This window comes from Ochotona curzoniae, unplaced genomic scaffold (genome assembly GCF_017591425.1).
Source record: "Ochotona curzoniae isolate NIBS_2020 unplaced genomic scaffold, NIBS_Ocur_1.0 scaffold_3208, whole genome shotgun sequence".
Classification (NCBI taxonomy): Eukaryota; Metazoa; Chordata; class Mammalia; order Lagomorpha; family Ochotonidae; genus Ochotona; species Ochotona curzoniae.
The window spans coordinates 26,826,652-26,850,057 of NW_024467106.1; the positions used below are offsets into that span (position 1 = coordinate 26,826,652).

At 39.8% G+C, this 23,406-nt stretch overlaps 1 protein-coding gene across 1 annotated transcript in view; it reads left to right on the forward strand.

The window, feature by feature from the left end:
- ERP44 (endoplasmic reticulum protein 44) overlaps nucleotides 1-23,406 on the forward strand; it is a 96,380-nt gene that overhangs the window by 56,731 nt on the left and 16,243 nt on the right. Inside the window, exons 5-8 of the mRNA XM_041004288.1 lie at nucleotides 3,796-3,980; nucleotides 5,107-5,222; nucleotides 12,969-13,026; nucleotides 16,545-16,661. Of these exons, the coding sequence (XP_040860222.1) occupies nucleotides 3,796-3,980; nucleotides 5,107-5,222; nucleotides 12,969-13,026; nucleotides 16,545-16,661 (476 nt within the window). The remainder of the gene's footprint in view (nucleotides 1-3,795; nucleotides 3,981-5,106; nucleotides 5,223-12,968; nucleotides 13,027-16,544; nucleotides 16,662-23,406) is intronic.

The window sequence follows — 23,406 nt, forward strand, 5'->3', positions numbered from 1 at the left end:
ACTAAGTTCTATGGCCAGAAACTCAGCAAGGGAACAGCAGCATTCACCCAATTGAACAAATAGACTTAATTGATTGTACAGAACCTTTCATCCTGCAGATGAAAACAGTATTGTTTTCATCAATACCTGTAACCTTCTCCAGGATTGATCACATTATAGCCCACAAAACAAGCCTCAGAGAATTTAAAAGAATTGAAATCATAGCAAAACTGGAGACCAACAAGTCGGAATAACCCAGAAGATATTCAGATGTTTGGAAACTGAACAGCGTGCTGCTAAATGAACAGTGAGTTATGGAAAAAAAAATCAAAAGAGAAAGTTAAAAAAATTCTTGAAACAAATGAAGACATCAGTATAACGTTATCAAAGCTTATAGGACACAGTCAAGCCAATGCTAAGTGGAAATTTCATTGCAAGCAGTGCCTGCATCAAAAAACTGGAAAGGTTAACACCTAATCATGCATCTGGAAGAAAAACAACAACAACAAAATAATCCCAAGATTAACAAAAAAACAAAAATCAAAATAGGGGAGAAAATAAACCAAAGCAAGACCAAAAGAACAAATATATAAAACATACATGATATGATATATGATATAATATACAAATGTCTATTATAAATATGCAATTGTATGTAATAAATATGTAAAACAAATATGTAAAAGAACAGTATCCCAGATGCACATGGGGGATATGACACTTTATTGGGGCCTGCAGAGGAAGGAAAGCAGAACAAATTGGGCAATTACCCCAGCCAAGCATTGGCAACAAAATATCTGGGCAAATGGAGACTCTATAGTGGACTATGTCAGCCAAAGCACCTTGAAAGGATTTCCTTATCTTTGGATCATTGAGATTGACAGCATTTCAGAGCTGTTGAAGCCACTTAAGCAGAACCCTCAGAGCATGCTCCACATTAGGGACCTGAGGTACTAAGGCGGTTGAGAGGCTGTGTGTGGCTTCTCCCTTTATCACCTTCACTTCTGGCAGATGCAGGTAGAAGAAAAAGAAAATTTGGAAACAATGGTTTTGCCTATTTTCCCCAGGTCCTCAACTCTTACCACCCTTATCAACAATGTATCCAATCTACACCCATTCTTACATATTCATGGGCCAGTAGGAATAATCAACCCAGTCTGGTCTCCCCCTGATCCAGCTCACATGAGGCAGCAAATGTAGCTCTGCCCAGCCTGGTCTGCCCCATCCCAGCTATCATCCCGTCCTGACCAACACACCATACTGGTTCTAGGATTTGCCAGTGGATGATATGAACTGGCCTAGCCTGGCTCACCCCAGATATGAGCCAATCATTTGTAAGTGGGTATCTTTCCCTGGCCTGGTCTGGGCTGCTCCTTATCTTGGTTCTTGCGCTCACCTGTAGGGACTAAGCCCCAGCAAAGGAGTTCCCCAAGCTGCTCTATCAGAACCTCTCCCAAAGCCAGATCTTGAGCATACTGGTGGGTCCATGGGCCAGCCCTATTTGTTCCATCTTCCGTCCTAGCAGGGACAGAGACTTTTCCTGACTGGCCCCTACTCTTTCCAGTTCTTACTGTTGGATGTTTTAGCCCAGCCAAGCCTGGTCCACACCCAGACATAGCACCCACATGGCTCAGTAGTAATAAAGACCTAGCCTGGCACAACCCAGAACCAGTCCACACTCATGCTGAGGGAGACTACAGCCTTGTAGATACTCTTCACAGAATATCCATTCAGAACTTTCACCCATTTTTAATTGGGTTATTTGGTTGCTTTGGTATCTAGTTGTTTGAGTTCTTTCATAGTTTGGATATTAGCTCATTGTTAGATGTGTAGTTTGCAAATATCCTCCCCCCAATTCTATTTAATCTCTATAACAATTCATCTATTCTGTTATTGCCTTTGTTATGCAGAAGCTTTTTAATTTTTATGCAGTCACATTTGTTGTTACATTTGCTGCCCCTGCTTGTAAGGTCTTATCCAAAAAATCTTTGCCCAAAGAGTTGCCATGAAGCTTTTTTTCAGTTTTATGTTTTTTACCTTAGGCTAAAATTCTTGGTTCTCAATGACATTACCATAATTTCTCATGTAATTTATTCATAACATATGGTGAGCTTAATTTCAGTACAATTTAGTACAAATTTAGTATTAAGTTTTTCAACTTTATATTTAATTATAATGTTCTATTATATTAAATTATATTTTTATGTTGAGTATTCCCATGGTTTCAAATCAAAATTACAAAAAGCAAAGTATAGTTAGGGAAATCCTGAATTCGTTTCTAGCTTCTCCTATTGTTTTTTTTTTTTTTTCAGGGCAGGGTGCTTGTTAATAGGGGTACATACAAGCAAGCACATGTATTTGTGTATACATACATATCTGTATTTAATCCTCAAGTTTCTTCTCCATTTTTCTTAGATGTAACATCTTGCTTTCTACTATATCTTGAAATTTTTTCTTTAACAGCATGCAAGCATTGCTTTAAACTTTATTTTTATATTTATAAGAGAGAGGGGGAAAAAAGAGATAGAGAACTTCTATCCGCTGTTTCACATCCTAAATGCTAGCAAAGCCTAAGGTTGGCTAGGCTGAACCCAGGAGTTTAAATATATCTACTCTGAATCTGCTTCTAGAAAATACTCTGAATTGTGATATATAAATGTGCCTGGTTTCAGAGTATCCTATGTATAAACTAGGATATCTTAATGTTATTTCAGATTTCTGTGATTTCATAAATAAGGAATTTTTCAGTTTCATTTATAGTCTTTGGTCTTTTTCTACTTGTATCTGTTTAAAAATTTTTCATAACCAATCATGATTTTTCCTTGAACTTCTCCATGGAATTTACTAAAGTATTATGTAATATTCATAGCATAGACATTTTTTCAGTCCCTGCTGAGAACCCATATTCTATCTGCCTGTAATATACCTTTAATATTCTTTTATTGTGTATCCAACAGAGAACAAAATGTAAGCTTGACTGACCAAAATGTAAGTCTTTAGCCTCTTCCTGGGTTAGGCAAAAAATTTAGTATACTTTATTTAGTTTAGTTTATGCTTATCCCTGGTCTCCCAGTTTATATGCTGCTACTGTCTTCATCATACATTTTAATTTGTGCTAAACACCACAAGGCATAACTATTACTACTTTTTAAAACTTGTTTGAAAGGCAGGGGACAGAGAGAGAGTTAAGAGACGAGAGATCTTCCATGCCTTGATTTCACTCTCCAAATGCCTGCATCACCCAAGGCTGTCCCAGACTGAAGCAGTGAATCTGGGGTTCAGTTTGGGTCTCTAATGTGGGTACAGGAACACAGTTACTTTAGCTGTCGCTGTCTGCCTCCTACGTGCACATTGGTGGGGAGCTAGAATTAGATCTAGGATTTGAACCTGGGCACTTCTATATGGGATACTGTGTTCAAGCAGTATTTTAACTGCTGTGCCAAAGTCCTACCCTAGTGCTATTAATATACACACACACATATATATATATATAAAATCTGTATTATTTTGTTTAAAACAGTTGTATGTGGTAAAAATTGTCCTTCTGTAAATGGATTAAAAAGTAGGAGCTCGTGTAATTTAGTTTCACAACCAGTAATTGTCAAATTTAGGATTTAAACTTAGACTATGTGAGTCCAAAATTTGGTCTTTTAAACAATATAAATGGAAATCATAATTATTTTTTTCTTCCTTTCTCACTGTTAAAAGAATGACATAGACCAAAATGTCTTATTTAGTAATTGTACGATTTTTGGACTGCCTAATGGGAACACTCTGGCTGTCTGAGGATAAAGTTAATTTTTCCCATTCTTTTAGCTGATATAGCCCAGAGATACAGAATAAGCAAATACCCAACTCTCAAGTTGTTCCGTAATGGGATGATGATGAAGAGAGAATACCGAGGGCAGCGATCGGTGAAAGCGCTTGCTGATTACATCAGACAGCAAAAAAGTGACCCAGTTCAAGAAGTTCAGAACTTAGCAGAAATCACCTCTCTTGATGTAAGTTGTCACCTTTTGCTAAATCAAATGAATATTGCTTGTTTAATTAATGTAGTAATTAATTAGAATCTGTCTCATGCAAGCAGGAAATCTGGGCATTCTATGGATTTGAACTTTTCTTGAATTGATTGTCAAGGGAATTGCTAATGTTTTACTGAACTTGTGGAGAAAGTTGCACTAATTTGAGTTAATTGAGGGCAAGGAAGAGCATGAATATATAGAGGAAGAAGTTACAGTCAAGCATCTACACCCAAAGCTTCCTTGTTAGTGACCTTTCAGCTCTCCTGTCTCCCTATGGCAACCCTGTATGTCAGGTCTAGTGTCCTAAAATCTCTCTCTCTTAACAATAAACTTTGAAATGTCTTTTCTTTGTATACCTAGTCATACAAACAACAGCAAATGCAAAAACAGATTAATTTTAATGACTTATTGTCATGTCAGGCTTGGAAATTCATTTTGTACTACTGAGAAGTTAACACTAACCAGTTATCATTTCATGGATGCTATCAGAAAAAGTAAAACTCATGGGTCAGAGACAAAGAGCTTCATTGCTCACATCACAGGAAGCACTGTGGGCATGTTTGCTCTTACTTACTCTAAGTCCTAACGAGGCAGCACATGGGGCCATGATGGGTCCCTGCACTTAGAGTAGGCTGTGGCAGACACTGGGCCTGGGGAACTCACTTTTTCACAGCCAGCAGCAGATTCTTACCTCGCTCAGTGATGCTTGTTGCAAACACAATCCTGAGAAGTGACCTATGCAGAAAATAGAGTCTTGACATTTCTGGCTCACGCATGTAGTGAATAAGAGACCCATATGAGTTAATGTGATGTTTTGACACACTTTATAATTAATTTCCTTATTCAGGAAAAGACTCACTGATTGTTTATTTTTTTTTTGAAAACTTAAAATGAAATGCTGGAAGGAAATATTTATAGTTTTATTTTACTGTAATCCAAATTGTTTCAACTGAGTGTCATCTTTACTAGTTTTAAACTAGGTGTTAAATGATAAACATTTGGAGATAGCTGAATAGCAAATGGAGCTGTTTTGGTACTGTAATAAATAAATAATATGTTTATAAAAATGTTTATTTGCAAAATAATTACATGCCTTATTTTACAGCGCAGCAAAAGAAATATCATTGGATATTTTGAGCAAAAGGATTCAGACAACTATAGAGTATTTGAAAGAGTAGCAAGTATTTTGCATGATGACTGTGCCTTCCTTTCTGCATTTGGGTAAGTGTCTTAATTGACAGTATGCTATTGAGTTCGTTTGGCTGCCATGTTAAATTCCTGAAAATGAGCTTTCTGAAGATTATCTTGGTCGTCTCAAAGTTACCAGCCATTCTTTTTGCTTTTATTTGTTTGAAATGCAGAGTGACTAGAGAAAGATAGATCTTCAGTTCACTGATTCAGTTCCCAAATGGTCATGATACGTAAGGGTGGGCCAGACCAAACCCAGACCCTGGGAACTCCATTTAAGTTTTGCAAGTAGGTTGTGGGAACTCAGGTACTTGGGTCACCTTGTGTTGCTTTCCCAGGTAGATTAACAGGTGGCTGGAACTCCAGCAGGCATTCTGAACGGGCTGCCAGCATCACAACTGGTGGTTTAATCAGTTGTACCGCACAATGCTGGCTCCTCCTTCTTAATCCATCACTCTTAATTTTTAGCAAGGGTTTGAAAGCATGTTTGTTTCCTTAGCCTATTGTGTTTCATTATGTTAGAAAAAAATGGACAAGTTAACAATGAATTCACGTATCCAGTTATTCAACTCATTATTGACACTGTACCAGGGCAAACATTAAGCCATGAGGTGAGAGTAACACACTAAAACAACACACTTTATCCTTAAGAAGCATGAACTTTATTTATCTTCATATATTTTCAATTTTCTGTCACCTTGCTCTATATCTTGCCTATCTCTTAGGAATATTTCTCCTAAAAAATTATCAAAAACAAAATAAAATGTTTAAAAAGTAGAAAAAAAACCAAAATTCTTCCTTCGTAAAGGTTTTGTCTGGTATCCTTCTAACCATTTCCTTAAATTCTAGAGCTTTGAGCCATCAATTGTTATTACTATTTTGTTTTCAAGCTGATTCTTTTCATGAATTGCTTTCCTTCTAAAAACATGTTTCTTTCTTGACCCACCTTTTATCTTTGGAGCTATATCATCTCTCTTTTCTTTCTTTCTTTTTATTTTTATTTTCATGATAATTACATGATTGATCAGGGTGGGAAGGATTGAGGGTTAGGGATAAGTGGGTGAAGTAATTATTTCCAAATTTGCTCTTTCTTCTTTTTGTTTCTAGGGGAAGGGAAAAGACAAAGGGGGAAGCCACACCCAGCTTCCCAAATGTCCTAGTGCCCAGGGATGGGCAACTGCCACCCGATATCAACCCAGGGTCCTGGTGTCTACATATCCCGAGGTTTCTGCCCAAGTGGTTTGGATAGTTCTGAAATGCTGTCAATTTTGCCAATCCAAAGATGATGCGATCCTCCCAGTGTCCATTGGCTGACGTAGTCAACCTCAGGTTTTCATTCACCCAGATTTTTGCTGTCATCGTTTGGCTGAGGTAGTTGTCCAATTTGCTGTGTTCTCCTTCCTCTGCTATGGCACCAAATGGGCTGCCATATTCTCCATGTGCATCAGGGTCTGCGTCCACTGCTCCAACTGTTTCATTGAAGAGAGCATATTCTTGCAGATGAGTCCAACGACCTGGGCCAGGCCACCTGAGACCCACCAGATCTTCAGCTCCTGGGATCATGATCCTGGCACCTACCTCGTAGGCAGGCCCTAGGACCTGGGTCAGGAGACCTGAGCCCTGCTGGATCTCCCACCCCCAGGGCTCATGAACCCAGCACCCACCTCACAGGCAGGTCCAAGAACCCAAGCCAGTGACCCAAGCCCCACCAGATCTCCCACCCCTGGGACTCACAAACCTAGCACCCACGTTGCTGGCAGGCCCCAGGATCCAGGCCAGGCAACATGTGCCCCACTTCCCCCTGACCCCCAGGCCTCACGAATCCGGCACCCACTGACCCCAGCTGGCCTGACTCACCTCACTTAAACATCCGCTATCATATTGTACAGCCTGGTTCAGTTTAGTCTGCCCCCAGTTCCAGTTCCTGCTGGTGGGTGCAGCAGCTTAGCTCAGCCCAGCCTGATCCATGTCCCATCCCTAATGTGAATTGGCTGGTGTTGCAACCCAACCTGGCTCTTCATGTACTCTGTCCTGGTTCTCAGATCTTCCAGTGAATGTTATGAATTGGTCCAGCCCGGTATGTCCACAGACATGACCCACATGTATGCCAGCAGGTGCTATTGGTCTGGAGTGCTTCTTGCCTTGCACTTACCTGCAGGGACTGTGTCCTGATGAAAAAATTTCTCATACACCTCTATTGGGTCTCCTCCCAGTGGCAGTTCTTGTGCATACCAGTGGGTCCTTGGCCCAGGTTGACTTTGTCTGCCTTCAGTCTTGCTCAACTGGCCCATACCCATTTTGGTTCTTACTGTTGGATGTTGCATCCCAGCAATACCTGATCCATGCCCAGACACAGCTTTCATATGGTTCCATGGGCATCAAAGACCTAGCCCTACCTGTGCTACATTCACCCTGGCTCTTACAAGTAGCAGTGGGTGCTGGAGTCTAGTTCAGTGTGCCAATCCCCCGACCCAGTCAAATCCTGCGCCGGTGGAGGCTGTAGCCATGTCCAGCCCAGCCCACTGCCACCAATCTGGCTCTTGCCCTCACCAGTGGAAGCCACAACCCAGCAGGGGCGTACTCTTTTCTTTCTTCTTACATTTTTCCAAGTTAGTTTTTGCTTGTCTGCCTTGATTTTCTCAAACTCTAAGCAACACAAAAACTTTAAATACTTGGCCGCTGACTTTCACATCCATCTCTGTAATGAAACTTGTCTCATCACAGCTCAAAATTAGCAGGGTGTTAATTATCAAGTCTAACGGCCTTTTTGGATCTTAAAACTCCAGATTGTCTTCTGGATGTTACACTAACCTCCGCTTTCACTTTTTCTGCTGTGTCTATGACTTTCTCTGTTTTATTTTTCTTTCCCTCAAAATAGAATTAATGGTTCTATCCGGAATCTTTCTTATCAGAGGTTATCTCAGCCATCCTTTAACTTCCATGCCTTATTATTTTATGTTAGTTCATAACTGTTAATCTCAATTACAATAGCCACCTTGAGTGCAGCCTAAATTTCTGGCACAGTGTATTCCCTCAACTTTGTAACTGTCCTTGTTTTGATATTCTGTAGATTTTGTTTGTGTGTGTGTATTTTACTGACAGCATTATTTTTTGAGGATCAACATACAGAGTTAGTAGGTGAAACCCCTCCCCAGTGACATTCAGGTTCTGTTCCCCAGCTAAACAGACCTGACTGCTTATCCTCAAACATTGCCACCAGCTTGTGAACTGGAGCCCTTGCCCTTCCTGTTCCTGTATGAGGAAGGGCTTCCCCTGGATTTCTTCTTATGGGGACGTTCTTGGCCTGATAATATGAATAATGAATAAACATATGCTTTTTGTATCTCCCTCTGCCAAGCTGTCAGCTCTGAGAGTGAGGTTTCTGTCTTTCTGGATCACTGCTGTATACCCACTGTCAGGATCATGCCTGGTATAAAGAAGCACATAGTAAATTGTCATTGAGTGAATGAATGAATGAGTAAACCATGTTCTTTTTTTCTGTACCCACTTCATCAATCTTGGTGAGCACTTCTCACCTCTATCTGCTGCACTACTATAATGAGAAATATCTTAGTGTTCAGTTAATCCAAAACTAATTTATATAGAGAGAAAGTTAATGCAAAATTTGTTGTACAGTTAATCAGTAAATACCTATAGAGGCTGGCATTGAGGCACAGTAGTTTAAGCTGCCACCTGCAGTGCTAGCACCCCAGATGAGTGTTGGTTCGAATCCCAGCTGTCCTACTTCTAGTCCAGCTCCTTGCTGCCCAGAAAGGCAACAAAAGCACATAGATCCCTGTCACATCTATTCTCAGACTCTTAACTTTGGCCTGGCCTAGCCTCAGCTGTTACTGCCATTTGTGCAGTGAGTCTTCAGATAGAAGATCTCAAACTCTGCTTTTCAAATAAAGAAATCTTAAAAATAAGTGTTTTTAGAGTTGGTGCTGAGTGTGGTAAGACAAACGTCCACTATAGTGCTAGTGTCCAATGTGGGCACCGGTTCATGTTACAGCTGCTCCACTGCTGATCCAGCTCCCTGCTTACTTGGGGCCTGAAAAAGCAGTAAAGGATGATTCAAGTCCTTGAGCCCTGCATCCACGTTAGAGATCCAGACGAAGTTTCTGACTCCTGGCTTCTGATTAGTTCAGTTCCAGTGATTGGGGCCATTATGAAGTGAAACAGCAAATGGAAAATCTTTCTCTCAGTGTCTTCTCTGTTACTCTGCCTTTCAAATAAAAATAAAAAATAAGTCTTAAATATTTTTCAGTATCCATTATATGTCAGATCATATGAAAAAGTGAAGGAAATGACAACATGGCACTATATTTTAGTAATATAGATTATTTTATCTGTTTTTAAGGAGTTTTAGTCTTAAAAAAATGTAAAAGCAGGAAAATTATGGAAGAATCTGACCTACAAGCAAATGATAATGTAGTTATAGTCTATGTGACTCAATAATGATATTAGAAAATAGGTCCAAAGCAGTTGTGTTTTAAAAAATTTATTTTATTTATTTGAGAAACAGAGAGAAACAATTTTGATTCGTTGATTCATTCCTTTAATGCCCACAAGAATGGTCCAAGCCAAAACAAGAGGTAGGACTCAATCTGGGTGACGAACATCATTTTTTGCCTCCCAGGGCGTGCATTCCCAGGAAGAAGGAGTTGGGTGAGGAGCTGAGATTCAGCCATGGGCATTCTCATGTGAGATGCAGTTGTCTTTACTGCTAGGCAAGGCACTTCTCACCAGGAGTTAACTTTTTTAGTACTTAAACTGCCAGTCCAATTTCATAGCCTATATTTGCAATAACAACTAAAATTTTCCTTTAGAAAAATCTGACGTGGGGGAGAATCAAGATGGCTGGAAAGGGTAAGGACATGTTTAAACAGACGGAGAAATAATTAGCCAGTGTGAAGTAGAGAGGGCACATTCCAGGAAATGGAAGAGGACAGAACAACAGCAGAGGGGTACCTGGAAGCTGACGACACAGGAAAGCAGCAGACACAACGGTGTGGTTTTTGCAGTGACTGATACACCAGCGGCATTCAGCAAATGGCGATCTGAACTCTACTAGCAGTTGAAACTCCACCAGCAACAAGGTTCCACCCAAGACAGATCCGGATAGCCCTCAGACCTAATGACCAACAGATCAAGAACTTTAATATTGGCACATCAACCTCCATTTCTTACAGTGTGGCAAAGAATTTAAGACTGCAGGGGACAACAGTCAACTGCACATGTGCTGAGCTCAGTGCATTGCACTGGTCTCACAGGAAAATAATACTGACTGTGGCATCGAACGGATCAAAATAGGTCCGTATGGCCCTCAGACCTATCGGCCAACAGGTACCAACATTATTAGCACTACCAACAACCTAGCTGTATAGGACTCCCAATGTCTCCCTAATCCTGGAACCTACTCCAAACCAGAAGTGGGAGAAAGGTTGTGCAGACAACAGTGCAGTCTCAGCACAGGATCACGGGTGGTGGAGAGGGTGAGCCAGGAGCTAGGGCTACGGAGTTCTTTGTGGAAATCTAACATAGGAACCCTGACCTGGAACTCGCTGGAGGGAGTGACACAAGTGACTGCAAACAAAGAGCTATGTACCTACTGCAATAAGTGAAATCGCATTGTAGACCTGTGGGTGACACAGTTTAGAAACCTTCCCCAAGGAGAAGCATCTGATAACCAGAAGTACAATGACCAAGAACAAAAGAAGAGACAAAGGCACAGTGAATATTACTGAAGACTCCCCTGCAAAGGAGCAAAACCCTTTGCCAACCTCAGAGTTCACTGAAGAAGACATCGAGAAAATGGGGGATATAGAATTCAAAACACTTGTTATAAAACTTCTTATCAACAATGAGAAGCATATAAAGCAGTCATTCAACGAATTCAAGGAATAAGTCACACTGGAAATGAATGAAATGGAAGCTGACATATCAGAAATGAAGAATACAGAGGAGCAAATTAAAAGTACAGTGGGGAGTCTCCAAAATAGAATGAAGGAGGCAGAAGAAAAAATCTCAGGATTAGAAGATATTTCCTGTCACTAAGGGGAAACAAATAAAAAGCTGGAAGCAGAGTTGGATCAGGCCAAAAAAAGTATTCAAAAATTGAAAAACACCATTAAGAGGCCAAATCTAAGTGTTATGGATGTCCCAGAAGGTGCAGAAAGAGAAGCCAAGTTTGCAAATGTATTTAATGAAATAATAAGAGAAAATTTCCCTACTCTAGAGAAAAAAATGGGAAACAACATCCAGGAAGGGCACAGAACTCCCAACAGGCTTGATCAAAAGTGGTCTTCACCAAGACACGTGATACTCAAGCTCTCTTCAATCGAACATAAGGAAAAGATCCTTAAATGTGCACATGAAAAAAATCAACTGACATATAAAGGAATGCCAGTTAAACTCACAGGCGATCTCTCACAGGAAGCTCTATAGGCAAGAAGAGAATGGAGTAACATATTCCAGATTCTAAAAGAAAAAATTGTCGGCCTAGGATAATGTACCCAGCAAAGCTTTTCTTTGTCTTTGAAAATGAAATAAAATTCTTCCACAGTAAAGAAAAGTTAAAAGAATATGTCTCTTCTGAACCTGCCCTACAAATGATACTTCAAGATGTTCTCTTGACAGAGAAAAGGAATAGCGACCACCAAAACCAAAGACAAATGTGAAGAACATCCCAGTAAAATAACAACAGAAGACTAAATCAACGAACAACCCATTCCTAAAATGACAGAACCAAATTACCACCCATTCATATTAACCCTGAATGTAAACAGCTTAAACTGGTCAATGAAACGTCGTGGATTAGTAGACTGGATTAAAAACCAAAACCCATCTATTTGTTGCCTACAGGAGACATATCTCACCAACAAAGATCAATGGAAACTGTATCTCATGGGTTTTGATTTATTTTGGTTAGTTTCATTGCTTCAGAACACTTTCTCTTGATTAAATTCTTCAATGACTCAGATGTCGTACAGTAGCATCATTTTCTTCAAGAAGGTTCTTGATTTTCTTTTTCACTTCTTCAGTGACAAATTAGTCATTCAGTAGCATGTTATTTAACTTCATGATGTTAATTTCTCTCTTTTTTTTTTTTACTCTGTTTTGTGGCTTTTCATTTAAAGGGTTGTATAGTAACTCTTTAATGGAGACTATCATATCTAGTAGCATGTTTTTTAAATTCGTGGCATTGCAAATTTGTACATTTCTTCCTGCTCTTGATTTTGTATTGTGGCTTTTCATTTAAGGAGATGTATAGTAACTGTTTAATGGAGACTCTCATGTCCAGATGTGAGGATACAACGCAGTATGCATCTCTACTTCCAGATGACTCCCAATGAAACTGTTTACTGTATCTTGACAATAGGATGCTGGACTCTCTGCCATTGTTCATGCCCACATTGATGAACATATGATTGTGTATGAAGAGCTATTCTGTAATAATTGTATAGGGGAACTCAATGAGGTGGAGGAGGGAATCAGGGGAGGGGATAAGGGAAATCCCAGGGCCTATGTAATTGTATCATAAAATGATAATATTAAAAAGAAGTAAAATTAAAAAAAAAAATCTGACTTGTATTAAATAATTCCTTTACATGAATGCCTTTTTTTGGTGTTCCATTTCAAGTTTCAAGTATTTATAAGTATAAATATGTTTGTATTCAAGTATTTATTTATTGCAAAATAAAAAACTATCTCTGTTTCTTTCAGGCATAGTATTGCTATTATTAAAAAGTTTTTCTACTCTTTTTCCCTTCCTGTTAGGGATGTTTCAAAGCCGGAAAGATATAGTGGAGACAACATAATCTACAAACCACCAGGGGTAAGTTGCTATTTCTTAATGTATATCTGATGTAATTTAAATACCTGCACAGTATAATTGCATATGTGTTAATGTCCAAAAAAATTTAGAATTTAAGTAGAACATGCCTTGATATATCATCTTGTGCTAATCCAAATTTTCCAAGTAAAGATAGATCTGCAGAGGCTTGAAGTCTCATATGCAGTAAGTTGTAAAGATGTGGTTAGGAATTCCCTCACCAATATGCCTTTTTTAAAAAAAGCATTTACCATTGGCTCTCTTGTTTTTTAATTTTGTTTTAAATTTTATTTATTTGAAGCTTTGCGTGAGTGACAGAGGAAGATTTCTTACTTGGAGGTTCACAGTCTGGATGGCTGCAGCAGCCAAGATTGGGCAAGGCTGGTAACAGTCCAGGTCTCCAACATGGGCGGCAGCTACTTGAGTCATTAACTGCTGCTATATCCCACCATCTGTATTAGCTGAAAACTGGGGTTAGGAATGGAGCCAGGTCTCAAACCCAAAAACTCTGATATGGGGTTTGGGTTTTCTTACGAGCGTCTTCACTATTGTGCAAAATATCTTTCTTTCTTTTCTTTTTTTTTTTTTTGTCTTTTCTAGCCTTTGCTTTGAATTTACTCTGGAAGTCAATATTTAGCACTATTGGGGTAAATAGAGATCTTTTATTTGCTGGTTCATTTGCTGGACCAGGCTGAAGCTAGGAGCCAGGAATTCTGACAGGTTTCTCTCATTGGTGGCAAGGCCCCAAAGACTTGAGCCATTATTGCTGCATCCCACGATGTGCAATAGGAGGAAGTTGGGTTTGAAGCAAAGGCAGGGCTGCATTCTCAGCACTCCAGTTGGGATGTAGCTTTGCCAAATAGCAGCTTAACCCACCATATTCCTAGGAGTTAATGAATTTAGAGTTTGCTTATTTGAGAAACTGAAATTTTGTCTCTGCTGGTTCACTCCTTAAATGCCTGCAATACCCAGGCTGGGGCTAATGCAGAAGCTTGGAACTCAGTCTGAGTGTTTCTAATGAGTGTCTGGGAATCATCAATTGCTACTTCTCAGAATACATTAGGAACCTAGTCTTGGCATCATAATTGGCGCCAGAACCCAGGTACTCTGTAATAAGAGGTGATTTTCCTGGTAGGGTCTTATTCCCCCACCCCCTTCATTTTATTTTTTTCTTTTTATAAAATTACTTATGTAAAGGGACCAAACTTCATCTATTTTTTATATACAGTTTTGAGAACATAGTATGTCTTACCCTATTGTCCTTGCCCCAAGGTTCCTACTGAATTTCCACTTTTCTTTCTCATTTTTCTTCTAATGTTTTCAGTGACATAATTTACTTTGGCACAGATTTAACTTTCCACTAAATAAAGAACTCAACTGGTAAGTTGAAAAGAGCCTGTTGTTCCTTAGGAGTATAGATAAGGGCTAAACAATAATCAAATCTCAAAATGTCAGTTTCATAAAAATTATTTTTTTTTGCACTCTACATATTAGTTATCACAAACCAGAAAAGCATATTCATCTTCTGGGAACTGGTTTAATTCACTGAGGACAATATTCTCTAGTTGCATCCATTTTGTTGCAAAAGACAGGATTTCATTATTTTTTATTACCATGTAGGAGGTAGGATTCTTTAATATATATACCACAATTTCTTTATCCCGTATCTGTTGATGGATATCAGACTTGATTCTATATATTAGCTATTGTAAATTGAGCTGATATACACATGAGAATGTAGATATAAATCTTTTATATGCTGATCTCATTTTTTCTAGGTAAATTCCCAGAAATGGTATAGGTGGGTCATATGGTAGATGTTTTTTTTTTTTTTCAGATTTGTGAGGAATCTCCATACTCCGTTTCAGATGTTGGTTCTGTCAGTTTGCATGTCTATCAGTAGCATACTAGGCTATTGTTTTCCCCACATCCTCACCAGCATTTGTTATTTTCTGAGTTTTGGATAATAGGCATACAGGCTGGGTGAGGTGAAAACTCTGTGATTATTTATCTTTCCCTGTTGGCTTCATTAAATGTCTTTTCATGTGTCTGTTGGCCATATGTATTTTATCCTTTGAAAAATGCCTGTCTTAACTGCTGTGCCAAACTCACACCTCCTGAGAGCTAACTGCAAGAGACACTTCAATGATTTGTGGTCATCACTCGTGGATATATCATAAAGCTAAGGTCCTAAATGGTATAAATTCACCTAATAGTTGCCAGAAAATGAGTAGCAACAGGGTTATTTTTGGTCCTTGAGCGAAGAAACTTTAAGTGTCTAAATGTGAAACCATTTAGGACCAGATAATTATAGCCACAATGAAGAGGCAGAAGTCATGGTATGTGTTATCATAGACCAGCCTAGGCCAGTCATTGCAATTTTATACAGACAGAGAATAAGATATCTATGGATATTTGTTCAGGATGTTGACATTTTGACATTAGAAGGTTTAATCTTTTGTAATCAGAGAAGTGATTTTTTTCCTTTGAAGTTCCATTTCCTATTTGAAATCAGTTTACTGAATCATTTTCTATTTCTACAACAAATAGCTGAGGATATGTAGTTTGTAAAGAAAAGAGGTTTATTTGGCTCAATGTTTTAGAAGCTGAAATTCAAGATTTTGTGGCTTCATGTGTTTTGCCTCTGATGTGTTTCCTTGGACTGCATCAGTACTTGGCAGAGGAATAGAAATGGTGAAACTGGAAAGTGGAAATCAACAGGAGGTTAGTCATGCCATTACATGACAGTTTACTTTCACAAGAAGTACCCAGGACCCTCAGGAGATGTATGAATGCCTTCTCAGGAGAGCACCTACAATCGTCTAATCATGCCCAACTAGGCCCCCACCTCTTAGAGGTGACATACCTTACACAACCTGCTACGAAATGTGGTTCTACCGTAAGGACCCCAGGAGAGCGATTTAAACCATATTTAAACCCTAGCTTCTGTTTTTTGGAAATGCATTGCTTTACTACTAATTTGTACATATAGTGCCATTATTGGATTATCAGAATCCAATACAGTTTTTCCCATTGTACCGAGCTAGTTAGGAGTATATAGAGTGTGGTATTGTGTCTGGGTTTGAAAGCTACATCACCCACACTCTAGATATATTCCTGTGGAGAAGTTTCTTAGCTTCTCCATTTACTCCCCACATAGACACACTGACTTGCAGTGGTTCATACTGAAGCCAACAGCCTCATCCCCATCTCCCGCAGGGGTAGCAGGGCCCAAGTACTTCAGCCATCTTCTGCTGCTCTTCCCAGGCCATTAGTAGAGCAGTACATCAGAAGTGAGACAGCGAGGACATGAACTGTTGCCAATACGGAGTGCAGTTGCTGTAAATTGCTTGTCATGATCTACTGGGCCACGGTGCTCAACCCCAGAAATATCAACTTTTTACCAACTACAATGCTGTCCTCAAGCTTTCCATTTGTTATGTTTATTTTCTGTCTCCTGTAGATTTTTTGGGTTCATAAATGAATTTAAGGATGTGTCTTTCTCCCTATTTTTCTAACAGCATTCAGCTCCAGATATGGTGTATTTGGGATCTATGACAAATTTTGACGTGACTTACAATTGGATTCAAGATAAATGTGTTCCTCTTGTCCGAGAAATAACTTTTGAAAATGGAGAGGTATGGACTCTGTGATATGTGTTGTTTTAAATATAGGTGTATGGAAGGGTGAGCTTATTCTGCCTGTCTTACTGTTTTAATACAAGACTCATTCCTCATCAGTCATCTGGTGGACTCTGTTGAAGCTGTTTCATAATGCAGAACAGTGATTCTGCTGTCCCAGAGCCCTCTTAACATGCCCGGCCAGCGGTGGTTCACTACATTCTTGCAAATGAGTGTGAAAATGCCTCTCAAAACCCGCTTTCTGAAATGCACCTGTTATATGAGGGTCCCTATTTAAGTGGATGCTGCTTAAGAGCAGTGCTTTGCAGATTTTAGTTGCATTGCTTAGAGTGAGTAATCCTTTACTACTAAGAGGTTTTTCTGATTCCTGTCTATCCTGCAGAAAAAAGGTTTCTGTTGATTGTGACTTACTCTACCTTTAAAAATTTGTTATTAGATAATATTAATATTAAATTATTAAATAATTTTTGAATTATTATTATTATCATAGCAGCCCCAAAATAATGAGTGGTGGATAATTTTTTTCCTTTTAAGGACCAAACAAAAAATAATCTTGGTGTTATATTCACACAATAATCTGTGTTCCAACTACACAAATTTGTTATTGTAACATAAAAGCAGCTTTTATACAGTACACAACCAAGGTAATACAGATATGTTCAAATAACACTTTTTTATTGCATTGCTTTTTGATAAAATTTTTCACATAGCATAAAATATTTTAAAAGTTATTTTTGAGTCATTCAAAAATGCAAAGGATATTAGGTTTGACACGTGGCTATAATTTATTGATCCTCAAGCTAGGTCAAGAAATAGAGTATTTCCAGAGATTCTGTTCGCTTTTGAATCACTAGTCATTAACCATCTCCATACTGCAGTAGTTTTGAATAGGACTGTCCTGAGTTTTGCCTACTTAACCCAAAATGGAGTCAGTCTTTTACATCTGGCTTCTTTCAGTTTTATCTTTGTGGGGTTCATTTGTATTATGTGAAGCTTCAGTATATTTATTTCCACGCTGAATATAAATCTGCTATGTCAGTATACCCTAGCTTTATCTCTAATACTGTTCATACATTTAGACTGCTTCTGAGTTTTGACGATTGAAAATATTCTGCTAGAAGCATTCTTTTTTTAAAAAAAAAATGTGTTTTATTATTCCATGGCACAGTTCCATAGGCTCTGGGCTCTGGGATTTCCCTTCCCTGTACCCCAAATCCCCTTCACTCCTACCTCCCCACTTACTTTTCTCATGTTATTGCAATAGTATAGTCCTTCACAGTCAGTCATAAGACCATCATTTATCCTGACATCTGGTCCTGAACAGTGGCAGAGAGTCTAGAAACCTATTGTCAAGATACATTTGGGCCTGGTGCCAACTGCGTAGCAGTTAAAGTCCTCGCCTTGAGCGTGCTGGGATCTTGTATGGGTGCCGGTCGTGTCCCAGCAACCCTGCTTCCCATCCAGCTCCCTGCCTGTAGCCTGGGAATGCAGTTGAGGATAGGCCAAAGCTTTGGGATCCTGCACCCGCGTGGGAGACCCAGAAGGGGCCCCTGGCTCCTGGCTTTGGATTGGCCAGCTCCAGCTGTTGCGGCCACTTGGGGAGTGAGCCATTAGAATGAAGATCTTCCTCTCTGTTTCTCCTCCTCTGTGTATATCTGCCTTTCCAATAAAAATAAATAAATCTTAAAAAAAAAAAGATACATTCAACAGTTTCATTGAATTCGTCAGTCTCTGATTTGTAAGTAGAGATGCATATCTATATGTGATAGTCTCTACTACACAGTTACTATGCATGCCTTTAAACAAAAAACATAAAACAAAATCAACAACAGGAAGAAAACAGAGCATTTACAATAACATGAAATTAATTAACATGCTACTGAATGATCAATGTGTCACTGAAGAAATGAAAAAGAAAAAGACTTTTCTGAAGCAAATGATATTATTGTATGACTTAAGAGTCATTGAGGAAATTAATAAGAAAAATCAAAACTTTTTTAAATGAATCAAATCCTCCTAGATATAAGCAAAACAATATTGAAAGGGTTATCACTCTCATATTTTCCATGAAGGTTGCCTTAAATCAAGAGGAAATATAATATTTGTCCTTTTAGGGTTGACTTATTTCACTGAAGATAATGGTTTCTAGTTGAGACCATTTAGGTGTAAATGGCAGAAGTTCATTCTTTTGAATGACAAAGTAGTATTCCATAGAGTAGATGTACCACAGCTTAATCTACTAGTGTTTGAACGGGCATCTGGGTTGTTTCCATGTCTTTGCTGTTTTAGACTGTGCTACTATAAACATAGGATTATGGATCCCTTTCTCTTATGCAGATTTCATTTTCTTTGGATATCTTCCCAGAAGTGGGATAGCTGAGTCAGAATGCAGGTCAGTTTTCAGTTCTCTTAGCACTCTCTATACTGATTTCCATAGTGGTTGTACCAGCCTACACTCCCACCAATGGTGAAGGAAGGTACCTTTCTCCTCACATCCATGCCAGCAGGTGGTGTTAGTGGGGTTCTGAATGTAGACCAACATCTCACTGGGGTTAGGTGGAACCTCAATGTGGTTTTCATTTGTATTTCCCTGATAGCTAGGGAACCTGAGCATTTTTTCATGTCTGTTGACAATTTGAATTAGTTCTTTTGAAAAATGTCTATTCATTTGCTTCACCCATTTATTCACAGGGTTGTTTTGTCATTGAGTTTCTGAAGCTCATTGTCAGTTTTGGCTATTACTTCCCTATTGGTTGTATAGTAATGCAAAGATTTTTTTTTCCTGTTATGTTGATTGCTTCTTTGCTTTGTTGATCATTTCCTTTGCAGTACACAAGTTTTTTAGTTTGATGTAGTCCCATTTGTTTGTTTTTTGGCTTTGACTGCCTGTGCTTTAATGACTTTTCTAAGAAGTCTTTACAAATGCCTATGTCTTGTAGAGTGCTTCCTAAGTTTTCTTCTAATAGTTTGATGGTTTTTGGTGCAGACTTAGGTGATTGCTGCATTTAGAGCTGACTTTTGTCAAAGGTGACAGGTGCGGGTCTTGCTTCTTACTACTTCAGGCTGCTATCCATTGTCCCAACAGCATTTGTTGAAGAGACCAGACTTTCCCCCTAAATTATTTTCTGTTCTCTTGTCAACAGTTAATTGGCTGTACATATTTGGGCTTTCTATTCTGTTCCATTGATCCCTTCTTTTTTTGTACCAGAATTAGGTGGTTCTGATGACCCGGTAGTATGTCTTGAGGTCTAGAATTGTGATTCCTCCAGCTTGATTTTTATTCTTCTGGATAGCTTTGACTATTCGTCGTCTGTTGTGTTTCCAGATGAACTTTTGCATTGCCTGCACAGCCTTTCTTCCACTCCTGACTCCAACAATGCCCAGTGTTAGGGAGACACCAACTGTCCTAAATCAGTAGGTGCTGATCTTGCCAGAACTTGCTGGCCTTTACATCTGAAGGCCCCTCATCCTGTTTTGTTAGGAACTGCTAGGGTGCCAAGTCTGCACTGATTTCCCTGTGAGACCAATGCAATAAGCTGAGCCAGAATTGACTTAGCTCCTGACTTAGTACATGCACAGCTACTATTGTCCCTCTGGCCTTTCAGCCTTGCCGAAGTGTACAAAATGACGCCTGATGTAGCACTGGTGATATTCTGGGTCTGCCGGCCATTTGGTCTGGGGGCCACCTGGGTCTATTTTGGTAGGAATTTGTAGGATGTCAAGTGAGTACAGATTTCCCTGTAGGACCAATGCAATGCATTGAGCCAGACTTGATTTTGCTCCTGGCTTAGTGCATGTGCAGCTTGCCTTTGTCTTTCTGGTCCTCTTAGCCTTTGCCACAGTGCAGGCGTAGAACATGCGCAGCTCACTGTAGCCTTTGCTTGCACCTGATGTGGCGCTGGTGGGGGTTGGGCTGGGAGATCTACCCTTTTCCTGCATTGCTACTTGGGGTCTGCTGCCCCGTTGTGCATGTGGTCAGATCAAACAAATCAATGAGATGGGCAGTTCTTTGCTTGGGTTCACCTCCTGAGCTTCCAGTGAACTCCCCTTCCCACCAGGTTGTCAGTAGAGCTCAGATCACAGATTGCTTATAGCTAACCGCCACTGGGGTATCTGGGCACTACAGCACTACCACATTGTCTCTGCTGCTTCCCCATGTTTGTTGAAATTCACATGCCCCACTGCCATCGGCCTGTCCTCTCCATTTTCTGAAATCTGTCCTCTCTGCTTTACCCTAATTCTTCTCTGAAATTTTAAACCTGTCCTACTCTATTCTGCCATCTTGCTAACTTTCTCTCTCTCTCTCTCTCATTTATATTTATTGGAAAGAGATTTACAGAGAGCAAGAGAAATCTTTCAACTGTTGGATCACCCTGGCTGCAATGGCCAGCTGAGTGATCCAAACCCAGAAGGAGCTTCTTCTAGGTCTTCAAAGTGGGTAGAGGGTCCCAAGGCTATGGGCCATCCTCTGTTTCTCTCCCAGGCCATAAGCATGCGGCTGGATGAGAAGTGGAGCAACTGGTACTCAAACCAATACCCTTCTGGGATCCCCATGGTTGCAAGAGGGAGATTAGTGAAGTAAGCCATTTCATGTGAACATTTCTATTGGATAGGTAGTTTGATGAGCAGAATTGATGTCATTGGGCATACTTAAAATTCATCTTTAGATGATACCAGTTTCCCAAAGTGGTTGTAACATTTTACATTCTCAGTTCCCATTGTTCCACATTTTAGGGCATTTGATGTAGTCAGTCATTAATTTTTTTTTGTACTTGTATAGTAAATTATCATGATTTTAAAGTTACGTTTTCCTAATGACCAATTAGGTTGAGCACTGTCTGTTGCCTCTTTTGAAATGGCAGATGGACAGAGGGGAAATGCAAGTTCAAATGCCATATTTCATGTTCTGAGTTTCCTTGGGTTTTATTCTTGGTCTATGTGTCTTTCTAGTGTTTAAACCTTTAGACACCTCACAGAAGTGGGTTTTTTTTTTTTTTTAGATTTATTTATTTTTATTACAAAGTCAGATATACAGAGAGGAGGAGAGATAGAGAGGAAGATCTTCCGTCCCATGATTCACTCCCCAAGTGAGCACAATGGCCAGTGCTGTGCCGATTCAGAGCCAGAAGCCAGGAGACAGGAACCTTCTCCAGGTCTCCCACGCGGGTGCAGGGTCCCAAAGCGTTGGCCATCCTTGACTGCCTTCCCAGGCCACAAGCTGGGAGCTGGATGGAAAGTGGAGCAGCTGGGATTAGAACCGGCACCCATATGAAGTCCCGGCACATTCAAGGCGAGGACTTTAGGCTCTAGGCCACGCCGCCGGGCCCCCAGAAGTATTTTTAAAACATATCTCCAGGGGCCCAGCATGGTAGGTAGCCTGGTGGCTAACATCCTTGCCTTGTATATGCCAGGATGCCTTATGGGTAACTGGTTCATTGCCTGGCTGCTCCACTTGGCTTCCAGCGTCCTGCTTCTGGCCTGGAAATGCGGTAGAGGATGGCCCAAGGCCTTGGGACCATGTACCCATGTGGGAGGTGAACCAGCAGATGGAAGATCAGATTCCTCTCTGTCTCTCCTCTCTGTAAATCTGATTTTCAACAAAGTAAATAAATCCTTTTTTAAAAATTCCAGATTTTCTAATTTTCTTATTAGTAAGATAGATATATATTATATCCGCCGTTACTCCAGAATCCAAATCTTAGTCTTAGCACTGTAGCTTAACCTAATTCTCTGAAATTCGATCTTCTGTTAACATGTTGGATAGTAATAAACATTTTAAGCTATGGGGATAATAAATATAGACTCTTCAAGATCCCCTGATACCCTCTCAGCATCATTCCAGAGGCTTCCAGCTTTTGGGTTTTAGTTTATCTTTCCCCTTATGCTAGACAGAGGGCAATTTTTAACTTTCACTACTGGCTGTATTTTTAAATGAAACTTTTAATTGGTGAATTTATACGTTATTAGCAATTGTATATCCTAAGTGAAGATTGATTTATTGAGGGTAATATATTTTAATGGATTATTTTCTGTAATAAAATTAGTAGTCAATGAAAGTAGTTTAAGATTTTTTAGTGTTGTTATGAGACGCTCCCTGACTTCCTGGGAGTCTCAGCTTCGTGTTTGTTCGTGTGCTAGTCAGCTTCCCATCATTATAACAAGCACCTTAGAGAAACTGCTTTCAAGGGAAGGTTGATTTCAGCTCACAGTTTTGGAGGGTCACATGGCCCGTAGCTCTGGCAGCTGATGAGAGTATTGTATGGTGGAATGCTGAGCCCAGAGGAGGTATCACACAGAGAGCCAGGAAGCCAAAAGAGACCAGCTAGGAACTGGGCATTTATAACCAGCTTATTCATAAGAGCTACCTGGTTTTTAAAAGATTTTATTATTTTTATTACAAAGTCAGATATACAGAGAGGAGGAGAGACAGAGAGGAAGATCTGTCCAATGATTTACTCTCCACATGATGGCAAAGGCAGGTGCTGTGCTGATCCAAAGCCAAGAGCCAGGAACTTCCTCCAGGTCTCCCACATGACTGCAGAGTCCCAAGGCGCTGGGCTGTCCTTGACTGCTTTCCCAGGCCACAAGCAGGAAGCTGGATGGGAAGTGGACCTGAACCGGTGCCCATATAGGATCCAGGTGCATGCAAAGCAAAGACTTTGGCCACTAGGCTACAATGCTGGGCCCAGAGCAGTGATATCTTTTTTTTTTTTTGAAAACTTCTTTTTTTCATTTCTTATTT